Source organism: Quercus lobata, chromosome 6 (assembly GCF_001633185.2).
Source record: "Quercus lobata isolate SW786 chromosome 6, ValleyOak3.0 Primary Assembly, whole genome shotgun sequence".
Taxonomy (NCBI): Eukaryota; Viridiplantae; Streptophyta; class Magnoliopsida; order Fagales; family Fagaceae; genus Quercus; species Quercus lobata.
The window spans coordinates 1,966,822-1,979,256 of NC_044909.1; the positions used below are offsets into that span (position 1 = coordinate 1,966,822).

General features: G+C 33.0%; 1 protein-coding gene across 3 annotated transcripts; it reads right to left on the bottom strand.

The window, feature by feature from the left end:
* Positions 1 to 531: 531 nt before the first annotated feature.
* On the bottom strand, positions 532 to 8,410 carry LOC115994864 (50S ribosomal protein HLP, mitochondrial-like). 3 transcript variants are annotated; one of them, XM_031119172.1, is made up of 4 exons: positions 8,311 to 8,410; positions 4,045 to 4,100; positions 1,955 to 2,046; positions 532 to 1,137 (listed from the first exon to the last, which is right to left on the bottom strand). In XM_031119172.1, exons 2-4 carry the CDS (start codon positions 4,076 to 4,078, stop codon positions 763 to 765), a joined length of 501 nt encoding a protein of 166 aa, XP_030975032.1. In that variant the 5' UTR covers positions 4,079 to 4,100; positions 8,311 to 8,410; the 3' UTR covers positions 532 to 762. The 3 variants fall into 3 exon arrangements, with proteins under 3 accessions (XP_030975032.1, XP_030975031.1, XP_030975033.1); XM_031119171.1 differs by lacking the exon at positions 8,311 to 8,410 and adding an exon at positions 4,651 to 4,784; XM_031119173.1 differs by lacking the exon at positions 8,311 to 8,410 and adding an exon at positions 4,267 to 4,379.
* Between the last annotated feature and the right edge of the window lie 4,025 nt (positions 8,411 to 12,435).

Sequence of the window (12,435 nt, forward strand, 5' to 3'; positions counted from 1 at the left end):
GGGTTCACCATTTCTGTTTACCTTTGATTGAATGGTATCAAAGCATTCCCTTAAATGCTTTAAAAATTCCACATCTCATATGGTAGTAGAACGATCAAAAAGAAGTGAGAAAGAAAAGATAACTGAGGAAAAACACAGTATGTTTACATTCTTCTTGGTCTGGTTATAGTAGCATATTAAAATTAGAAGGGGTAAAACAAAAAAGTTATTTTTCTTAGATACGTTTAGTAAAACAAAAAAGTTATTTTTCTTAGATACGTTTAGTAAAACAAAAAAGCCATTTTTCTTAGATACGTTTACACACCTACAAAGTAGGTTTTACTGCTTCTTGGGTTGTTAGTCGTTACTATAAATTAGGGTGTGAGAGTTGACTCCGTAAGCATACAAACCTTTTTTATTTTATTTTAGTTCTTTAACCGTATTATTTGACTTTCTATTGGTTGGTCTATCTAATGATGATAATTAGGTAGGTTAGAAATATGAGACCAAGTGAGGAATCCCCATTCTACAGCGGCGTAGATAATACACGAATTGAGCTAACTAATGGCAGCATTATAAGCATTGCTTATTTGAATATTACAGGTCATTCTATTACCTCACTACTTGAAAATTGATGGGATAAAAGACATTCCTTTCGGGTTTTTTTCCCCTCTCACAAAGAAGTGCATAAAATTGAAATAAATTTCAAGCGTCTAACAAAGCATATGCTAGATCTATTATACTATGCCTATAGCTGTCACTCATGTATCTGGAGTCCCTCCTTTAGGCAATATGCTCCGCCAAAGTAAGAATCTTGACATGCTTTTTCTTCCTTAGCTCATGAGGGACGGGCCCAAAAACTCTTGTCCCAATTGGTTGCCCTTGCTTGTCAACAAGCACCACAGCGTTGTCATCAAACTTAACCTCACTGCCATCACAGCGGCCGCGTTGCATGGCAGCACGCACAACCACACCATATACAACCTTTCCTTTCTTGACTTTTCCATTTGGATGGGCTTCCTTGACTGATGCAACTATTGTGTCTCCCAATCTTGCACCTTTCTTCCCCTTTAAAGCTTGTATGCACATCACCTTTTTTGCCCCCGAGTTGTCCACAACTTTGAGAACAGTCCTCATCTGAATGAAAGTCCTTTGTTGCTGTGAAATTGCAAAGAACAAACTAAGGCAAAATCCAGAGGAGATAAAAACAGCGGACCTTTATCAGGGTTTCTTTTAATCTTTCAAATAAATTGTAGGCACTAGGCAATTTTTAGAACATCCTTACAGCCTTCCAAAGGGAGATGGCTAACATTATTTAGCTACCATTTGGGGCAGATGTAATAAGAACCAAATTTAATATAGGCTTGGTCAAAAATATATTTTCAACCCCCATCAAATACCACCTTGAATTCAGAAAATCCAGGCAGGTTTCCTACTCTGACTCTGGATGTGAATATATCTACCCAGACTCCCAGAGGAATAAACTTGTCTGGCCTACTGAGAATCAAAAGGTTCAACTCATGTATGTCATATATTTTTGACAGAATATTTTCAAAAGATATCTCAGGTAAAAATAAATTACACAAACTGACAAAAACCACATAATTATGCCTCTTCTACTATAACCATGCCCAGGTAGGATTGCCACTGCTAGACAACCCCTTACCCGTTTTCAGTCAGCTAAAAAAAAGCATAATCATGACTCTTCCTCATAATTAGCCCATCAAAAGCTGGTCCTCGGTCCATCTCATTTTGCCTATTCTATGCATAGTACTGTTCAAGATTACAAAGAAATTACTTCCATTTATCAACCATCCAAACGATACAAGATCTCAAAGAATATTGCATGAGAACCAAAAGAAAATTTTCTACAATTATAACTATAAAAATAATATTTAAGTAGATTAAAATTTAAAATAAATTTAAAAATAAATAAATAAATAAATAAACTACAGCAGTGGAGGAAAACACTAACCTGAAATAAGGGATTACCGCATGTTATCTCATGTGATGTGCTAAGTAAACCAGAAAAGTTGTTACCGAGGCCCCCTAGCAATTGACGGCCCACTAGTAGTTTTTTTCCCCCAATGCATTGAACAAGATGCAGTGAGCCAACCAGATAAAAAATTCAGAGTCCAAAACTATAAAATATGTCTTCATAGGATGAAATGCAGTTTCCACATATTCCAAGACATGCATCACACAAATATGGACTGTGCAAACATAGCATAGACAGGAAAGAAAGAACAAGGCAAGAAACTTAATTAATCCAAGCTTGGCATGGTTCACATCCAATCAGCCAATTTACATCAGATACTAAGCAAGGAGCAACCATTCAATTCCCCCCACCAAAAAAAAGAGCAGCCCTCCAATGGGTACCACAACTCCACACCAAGTGAACCAACAGTTATTTGCCACATAATTAGAAAATCAAGTCAGCAGCATGTCATCCCTTAAAGAAAAGAGTGTCCATGCACAACCCAAAACTTCTATTACAACAAATGCTCATTGGCATACTTGTTGTGTAGGTGTTGTGACTTCAACATGCATGCTCTTAAGCAAAAAACTGGACTTGTTTTATAACCAGAACTTCTGCACATAATAGAGGCCGGCATCCTCTTAATCAATCAGCTAGAAACTTTTAAAATCAACTATTTCTTATGCACCTCATTTTAAATTATCATGAAATCCTAGATAAGTGAACCATTTGTGTAGAAAGCATGCTAGGTTATAGCCAAATCAGCTATCTACAAGACATGGCAGTCTATGTGATTGAACCTTCATGAACTCTTTTGTCCCAACAGTGTATAGTTACAAGCTCCAGATCAATTCTTCAAAATCATTCATGTACTAATACAAATAGGGTTTCTAGATTCACAACACAGGATTTTTAACATCCATGGACTATCATTCATGAACATCTTGTACTTCTCTCTTCTTTTTTTTCCTCTTTAATATAAGTTTTCTAATTACCTATCAAAAAAAAATGATTATAGAGTACTCCCAAAGAAATATTAATTGATCTGATGGTATTTGAAATTCAGATTTAACAACCATACATGTCAAGCAATGCACAAAACTACCTGGTAGGATGTGGGTTATGGTCTGATGTTTTGTGAATACTTCATTCCTCACCTTTGCTTTCTTTAAATTTCCTTATTTTTGTGGTAGGGATAATTAAATTACCAACGGAGGTCATTTAGTTCTTGGATTACGCACTGCAAGAAACATATTAAGAACCAAGACTCTTGTACTCACAAAGGTGACTTTCTAACTCTATATGAGACCAACAAGGAAGTATTAGTAGCTAATGAATTCTCGCTGAAGGTTATAAGTTAGATATCTACCTCTAATTCTCACCAACTTCAAAGTTGCTTGGATACTAATTCCTTCTATTGAAGCCAATTCAATTAAGCACCAATAGTTTCAAAAGCATACAGTTGACTCTCATGAATGAAATTTAGCTTTGGCTAAATCACTAAATCTATTCAACCCAATCTTGAATGAGGCAAACCAATCATGAGTAAAACTCCACTTTCTTATTGGTGGTGAGTAATATAAAAGAATGCAAGTACAAAGACTAGAACCTAAGCTAATTTATTGAAGATTTGCTTAACCTGGTTTTGAACCTCAGTACTCGCATTCTCAATCTTACTACAAAGTTTAACAACATCAAGATTCAACACTCATTTGATTTCCCAGCTCAAGCTCATTTACACACCAAACTCATAAAGTAAATTAAAACCCGACATACGTCTAAAAAAAATGTATCAGCCTAATGCATTACCACCCAAACAATCGTAGATTCACATGAATAATATTTCAACAAGAACTTATTATTACCTCTTCCCATACATTAAATTAAGAACTAGTACCAAGAAAAGGAACAGCTTAACAACCTATGAACAAGCATTTCAATCAATGCACTCACATATCATATCATATCAATTAAACCCATATGAACTGCATGACTAAAATCTACATTTAAACAAACCAAAGCATCAAAAGGCACAATATAAGCAACTTATGGGCCAAAAATTGAATCTTTAAGTATCAATCACACACCTTTAGACCATTTCGAAGCAAAACCAGAAGCCATCTTTGTACTTATCTATTATTCCCTGTGAATATGAGATTATATTACCATCAAAAGCATTCAATTAAATGATTGTCCATTGAACAAAAAAACAAAAACAAAAACAAAAAATTGACAGATTAACAATGACCCAAGTGACCAAACAATGATAAGAACAAATCCAAAAAAGAACAAGGAGATGGGACAAGCACCTCAAGTAGATCGAATCTCAACCAAACACAGACCCTTTTGCCACAAAGGTTTTGGGGTTGCGAACAGGGCCGGCCCTTCCCTTAGGCGAGTTAGGCAATTGCCTAAGGCCCCCAAGTGGAAGGGGGCCCCAAAATTTTAGAAAAGAACCAACCGGGTAGTAGAGGAAAAAAAAAATATATATATATATATATATTTAGTTTCAAATGAATTACAAAAATAATCTGGCACATCCTTTTAACCAAAAAAAACAAAAATTTTGGTAAATCCTATTAAACATTGGTTCTAAACAAAATCATTGACCAAAAATCAACCAGATAAACTACAAATCCGGTCTAAGAGATTAACCACGAAACAATCACAAATCAAAACCCTAAAAATTTTACCTTTCTCTCTAGTCTCTGCTCTCCACTGTTCAGTCTGTTCTCTCTCTGATGCTCTGCTCTCCGCCTCTCTCAAGTCTCAACTGCTCACCTCACCGTATCAGGTTCTGAGTTTCAGGAATCAGGTATAAAATTATAAAAAAAAAAAATTGGGCTTTTATTTGTTAAGAACTTAAGATAACTTTGTTTATTTGGGCCCTCCCTGTCCCTGGCTGGTTTTGTAACTTTGTTTATCACTTATCAGTTTATCATTATGGCTGCCTGGACCCTCCCTGGACTGGGCGTTAAGTTTGGGCCTTCAAGTTTTTTTTTTTTTTTTTTTAATTTTTTGTTATTTTTTTATATATTATTATTTTTTAAAGTCTGCTTTTTTTTTTTTTTTTTTAGTTATAGATAGGATTTGTATTTGTTTGTTTGTTTATTTTTTTTTTTTTGGTGGGTGGGCCTTATTAATAAGTCTTGTGTCAGTGTTATGGCTGTGCTTAAATTTTTGTTATGCTTGTGCTTAATTTTTTTTTTAATTTATGTAGGTTGAGATTGCTAAAAACTTGTTATTGTTCAGTGAAACTACAACAATACTTTTTATATAAATCAAGTTCTATTTCTTATTTGCTCTACACTTGAAAGTTATTTTTTTATTTTAGTCTTTATAAATATATTGTTTGATTAGAAATGTCTACTAGAAAATATATATCTGGATATGAAAAACTTAAAAAAAAAAAAAAATTAATTGAGTCTCAAAAAGGATCAATGGATAAATTTTTTATTAATAATAAACAAAATATAACACAAAATTTAGATGAAAATATCACAAATGAGCAAGAAATTCACCAAAATAATTTAGAAGAAGATGATGTTCAATTTTGCAATACAACAAATCTTGATAATGAACTTCAAAATAATTTAGAAGAAAATGAAAATAATTATGAAAAATATAATATAAAAATATTAAATAAACATTAATTTAATTAACATATAAGTATAAAAAAAAGGCCCAATTTTTAGTTCTCACCTTAGGATCCAAAATGTCTAGGGTCACCCCTATTTTCCTCTCATCCTCTCTCTGCCTCAACCCACATCACACCGTGCTCCATGGCTGATCACCAAGCTCTCCTTCTAAACCTCTATGGCCAGAGCTTTTTAAGCTCATCACCTCTAATCATGCATCACTACTGAAACCCAGCCAAAATCAAATCGCAACAAAAACCCAGAAGCCCACCAAATCACAAATCAAATCACACCCACCGAAATCAAAACACAAAACCCACAAAACAACCAAAATCACAAAATGAAAATACTGAAAGTGAACCCACCATTAAAAATATATATATTGGTTTTGTTATTATATTTTAGAAGAATAATCATCTTGTTGAACTAATTTTAGATCCAAATTAATCAAACAAATAAATAAATAAACAAAAATCACACACCATAATCTGGTGAAGTCTCGTGAGCCACAATTTCACCTAAATGGATCGTCTGAGTTGAGAGGAAGAGATTTTCATAGTTTTTGGCTCGGCAGCATAATCTTCGATTTCCTTTCTTGATGTGGCTTTCACTCGCTCCTCTCCTGTCAGCCTAGACGACGTATAAAGAGAAATAAAAAGAAGAAGAACAAAGCACCGCATAAAAAAGAAGAAAAGAAAAATAGTGAGAGAAGAAAGACGAACTGATATCAGGTGCACTGTCGCAGGTATTTTTTTATACATTTTTTACTCTTTTTTTTTTTAACTTTTTAACTCTCCTTTAATATATTTTATTTAATGGTTGAGATTGAAAGTTGTTTTTTCAACTTTTAATCTCAGCCATTAATTATAATTGCATCAGGGTATTGCACCTGAATCTAAAAAAGACAAAGAGATCTACAAATACACATACATATACACATACACATACATAAGTACGCATAAACATATACACATACACATAAACATACATAAATATAACCACGCATAAACACATACACATACACATACATAAGCACACATACACACACATACATAAACATACACATACACATATACATACACATACAAATACACATAAACATATACACACATACACATAAATATACATATACATAAACATAAACACACATACACAAAAACACGTATAAACTCAAATAAACGTAAACATACACACACATAAACTTAAATATAAACATAAACACATATAAAAACTCGATTTAGCACACTAAAGTAACTAACGAAATTGTTTGAGGATTGGTGTTAATTTGCAATTTTTTCTAGTCTATATGAAGGTTTAATTTTTTTCAGTCTGTATGTGTGTTTATGTCTATGTATGTTTATGTTTATGTGTGTGTGTTTATGTGTATGTGTGTTTATATTTGTTTGTTTTTGTTTATGTTTGTTTATGCGTGTTTATGTGTATGTGTGTTTATATTTGTTTGTTTTGTGTATGTTTGTTTGTGTTTGTGTTTGTGTTTGTGTTTGTGTTCATGTATGTTTATGTAAATATGTGTTTATGTTTATATTTATAAATATATATAAACATACACACATACATAAACATACACACGTACATACACACTCATACACATACACATACATAAATATACACACATATATAAACATACATAAATATAAATGAACATAAACATAAACACACATACACATAAACATAAATATAAACATACACATACACACACATAAACATACACATACACATACACACTCATACACATACACATACATAAATACACATACACATACACATATATTTCTAATTCTCACCTTAGGCCCCAAAATGTCTAGGGCCGCCTCTGGTTGCGAAGAGAGGAGGGTTTAGTGAACAAGTGAACTGAAGAAGGTAAAGAAGATTTTGTACTGTAAGTCGTTGAGCTAGTGGGCATGCATGAGTTATTGAGTTACATACAAGTCACAAGTCGTTTAGCCCAAAAAATAAATGGCCACTATTATAACAAGGGCAACTTATGAGTTAATGGAACATTTTATAAAAGTTTTAATACAACTTTTATAAGAAATATAAAAATTTGTAAAAAAAAAATTAGTTGCTTTTTTTCTTTCCCCATAAAAAGTTTTTCAAAATATTTAATAAAATACTGTTAGGACATCCGTTCACTTTTCCTTATAATATATATCACTGCAATTATTTTAAAAATAGTAATAATAATTCTACTATACCATAAGTCACTAAATAAAAAGCTAGGTAACTTTAAAGCCAAAATAGGGGATTGCATGGGTTATATATTGGAAAATCCTAAAGCTGCAAACTATTTTACAAACGTTTTTATAAATTATTGATGAGGTAAATGGTTATTGATAAGTACAAAAATGATATTAGAGGTGGGCTTAAATAAAAGCCAGTAAAAATTTACCACATCAATGATATTGTAAAAATGTTCTAAAATGGCAAAAATAAACATGAGTACTGATAATGGCTAGCCATCTATGAAGGGATACAAATTGTGGATGTGGTTAGGCTTCAAGCTTTGATTGAGTTAGAGAACAGGGCTGCATATATTTAAATTGTGGTTGTGGTTAGGCTTTAAGATTCACAATTCACAAAGACACAAACACACAGTTACAAAGCCAAAAAAAAAAAATTAACACAAGCACAGATTCACTAAAAAACAAACACCACAAGCACAGATTCTGAGATTTTAAAGGATAGATTAAATACTTGAGTCAGTTGAGTGTGAAGGCTGGAGTAGATCAAAGCCAGCAGCGGCGTCACGGCGAGATGGGTGTCACGTGGGTCTGTGAGATGGGTCTCGCGTGGTGGCGGCAGAGTCTCTCTCAGTCTCTGTGTCTTGTGGGTAGCCTGGGTTTACATTTTTGAACTTACCCTTTTTCTTTTGTTTTTTCCTTTTTTTTTTTTTACATGTGGGCTGGCCAGCTGATTTTCATATGTGGGCTGGTCGGCTGGGTTTTACAAATTTGGAGGGAGCCCAAGCTAAAAGTAAATGGGCCCAAGTCTTTTTTTTTTTTTTTTTTTTGAAAATTAACCTACTAAAAAAAAATTTTGGGCCAGAGGGGCCCAAGCCCCCACCTGTATCTGTCCCTGCTTTAAGCTTTGATTGAGTTAGAGAAGAAGGCTGCATATAGGGTCTTGGACAATATGGATTCCTCAATATTGATGTATTGACTATTGAGGAAGCAATATCACTAGACATTAGTAAAAATAAAATTAGGTAGATGGTCTTGTCTAGTTGTCTTGCATTCTTCTTTTTTTAGTGAAGTCCTGTACAATCGTTGAATTCTCCCTCTTCTAACAATAACAGCAACTATGCTTATAGATTATTCTTCCATAGCTCAATATTGTATTTGGTACCCATACTACAATAATGATCAAAACTAGTTTTTTTTTTTCCAATGTTGTATTATTGGAATTTGGAAAACGACTAAGTGTAGCTTGGTATGATAATGGTCAATTTATCTTATACTAAAGGCAAGTCCAAATTCCAATAATACAACATTAGAAAACAAACCAGATTTGTTCATTACTGTAGTATAGGTACCAAATACAATATTGAGCTATGGAAGAATAATCTACAAGCATAGGTGCCATTATTGTTGGAAGAGGGAGAATTTCAAAGATCGTACAAGACCTCACTAAAAAAAGAAGAATGCAAGACAACTAGACAAGACTATCTACCTAATTTTATTTTTACTAATGTCTAGTGATATTGCTTCCTCAATAGTCAATACATCAATCTTAAGGAATCCATATTGTCCAAGACCCTATATGCAGCCATCTTCTCTAACTCAATCAAAGCTTAAAGCCCAACCACATCCAAAATTTGTATATATGCAGCCCTGTTCTCTAACTCAATCAAAGCTTGAAGCCTAACCGCATCCACAAGATTGTTGGAAGAGGGAGAAATCTAGTCACAAGTCTTGGACAATATGGATTCCTCAAGATTGATGTATTGACTATTGAGGAAGCAATATCACTAGACATTAGTAAAAATAAAATTAGGTAGATGGTTTTGTCTAGTTGTCTTGCATTCTCCTTTTTTAGTGAGGTCTTGTACGATCTTTGAAGTTCTCCCTCTTCCAACAAGAGCAGCACCTATGCTTATAAATTATTCTTCCATAGCTCACTATTGTATTTGGTACCTATACTACAGTAATGAACAAAACTGGTTTGTTTTCCAATGTTGTATTATTGGAATTTGGAAAACAACTAATTGTAGCTTGGAATGATAATGGCCAATTTATCTTATACTAAAAGCAAGTCCAAAATTGCCAGCTCTTTATTGTTTGGACAAGGTTTTTAGTGTTTGAAGATCATCATTGATCTGGTTCTTGGAATTGAAATTATTGAATGGCTGATAAACCACATTGTTGTCACATTTTCAGCCTTAACATAAAAGCCAAATCATGTATTAAAAAGTTAAGGTAAGGTCCACATCCATATAATCCAATTTATATAGGCTTGCTTAATTATTCCAACTGAGCATGGGACCTATCTCTCTCGCGCGCTTGGAATTTATCTCAGTAGTAAACTACAAATTGTGGCCTATATTGTGTCAATGTGAATATGTCTAAATGGATAATAAATCATGTTAATTTTTGTTTTTATGCTAAAAGACAGTAAGTTAATATGTCACAGGTGCTTTAGCAAAGCCAAAACAGGATCTTGTTTTTTTTTTTTTTTTTTGATGGGAAAACTGGATCTTGTTAATAATTAATATTGTTATGCATTTTGCTTGCCCTATGTCAGTTCAAACTTGGAACCTTTACTCTGGAAGTGTATGTGGGGTTTTGTGGGCACAGATCCAATTATATGGTTCAGCACAGACTTTACTATTTGCACTAAGATGGGGGCAAGAAACAGGTTTCTAGAACTTTAAGTTTGTAATGAGATGTTTTAGACAGTTTAGCTTAGGTTGAGAAATGCAAAACAATGTGGTAATAGATCTTTTGGCTCAGCAAGCTAAAACTTAGGATAGTGTATAGGTGTTGTCAGAGGATTGCCCTAAGCTTTTAATTCCCATTGTAAATACTATTGTAATTATGTGAATACTCCGTGATAAATTTGAGGATCCGGTTAATGAATACCATAAGGAATAAGATAATGAAGCATTTGATACAATTAGCTAAAATCACTTTTATATGCTTTTATAACTCATACATGATACATGCACTTATTACTCTTTTCTTATCGATCGCATAATTAGTATTCTCGATCCTAGTGTTTTAGTATATTTAGTGCAACCTTCATGGGTATGCACTTATTACTCTTTTCTTATCGATTGCATAAATAGCATTCTTGATCCCAGTATTTTAATATATTTAGTGCAACCTTCATGGGTACCCGATACTTAAATATAATATTACTATTGTCTTTTAAGTTTAAAAAAAATGGAGAAAAAAAACCCTCTTACTCTTACCTGCCAAGTTCATTGTGTCACTTTAAGCCTCACCTTTATCTAAACCAATAAGTAAATAGGAACATATTAAAATCAAGGAATCGAAATTATTTCCATCTTTATGCAGCAAAACAGGCCATGTCTTTATCTTGAAAAAACCATAACACCACCTAATATGTGACTTGGGGAGCTCTAAAGTCAGGTTGAGATTTGAGGACGTCAAAATCAGATTGCTAAGGAAGTCCAATTGAATTTTTTTTTGAAGTCCAATTGAATTGAAATTTGGTATCTGAGTTCTCTAATGCGGGACCGCTATTTGGTTCAATTCTAATTGAGATCCAAATATGCAAACATAGACCAAGAAAAAGAGTACCCCCACCACTTGATTGTGCTCCATAAAGTGAAAGAAATTCACAATAAATCTTAATTTTATTAAGCTATAAAAAAAAGAATCTTAATTTTGTTGGAAGAAAAAATAATATGTAGCTAGTTCAGTTTAGGTGTTCCTTTTTTTTCATTTTTGTTTTGTATTTTTGGGTAAAAGTTAATATTCAGATTTCAGATTGAGGGCATCTTGGATTTCCGCAGTTTCTTGGATTCCAAGGAAATTTGAAGGAGCAAAATGAATTTGTTGATCAGCCAAATAAACTGATTTACTAAGTGAATTTGCCACTAGAGGCTAGGGGTTACCCATATTAGTCTTACGTAAAATACAAATTGGATTAAATTTGTTGTACATAAATTGTTTTCCAAATTAAAATTCGTAATTAGAAGTTACAATTTCAGTTACTTTTGAAGGGATGTGTGTAGAACAATTTGTGTGTAATAAACACTACTCATAAAAATTCCTCTTGTGGCCATATGACTCACTTTCTTCTCCTTTACTCCTGTTTTCTTTTTTTATGCAATTACTTTCTTGAATTTCTTCTAGCTACTTTTTAACTAAATCTGACAAATATTTTAGTGATTTAATTAAAAAAATCAAATAAAAAAAGAAAAGAAAAAACCACCACTATTTAAAAGCTTAAGATCCATTAGAATTATTCATAATTTTATTTTTTTTAAATCCATCAGAATTAAGTTTGTACCACCAAAAGCAGGGCCGGGCCTATTTTACCATATTTAATGGATTAAGGGAAGCACTCAACAACATGCAAATATTCAGTCATTTCAATTGCCCATTGACAACAAACTTTGTCCGGATCTAAAAGGACCTGATCTAGTTGAAATACCTTTCAGTTCCTAGGGAACCGTCTGGGCCAAAACCCAATTAATACATGCCTGATAGGGAGCCCAGACATAAGAGGATGTATTCTGTGTTTTTTTTATTTATTATAATTTGATAGTTGAAATACCATGAATGTTTTTATTAGAAATAATAAGTAGTACCAACCAATTAAGTTACAAGACTCTTGACATAAAATGATATA

Coding starts and splice junctions, on each gene's coding strand:
- LOC115994864 (XM_031119172.1), bottom strand. CDS start 4,078: ATGGCTTCTGGTTTTGCTTCGAAATGGTCTAAAG. Junction 2,047..4,044: donor TGCTTCGAAATGGTCTAAAG/GTGTGTGATTGA, acceptor AAAAACTACTAG/TGGGCCGTCAATTGCTAGGG. Junction 1,138..1,954: donor GCGGTAATCCCTTATTTCAG/GTTAGTGTTTTC, acceptor GCAATTTCACAG/CAACAAAGGACTTTCATTCA.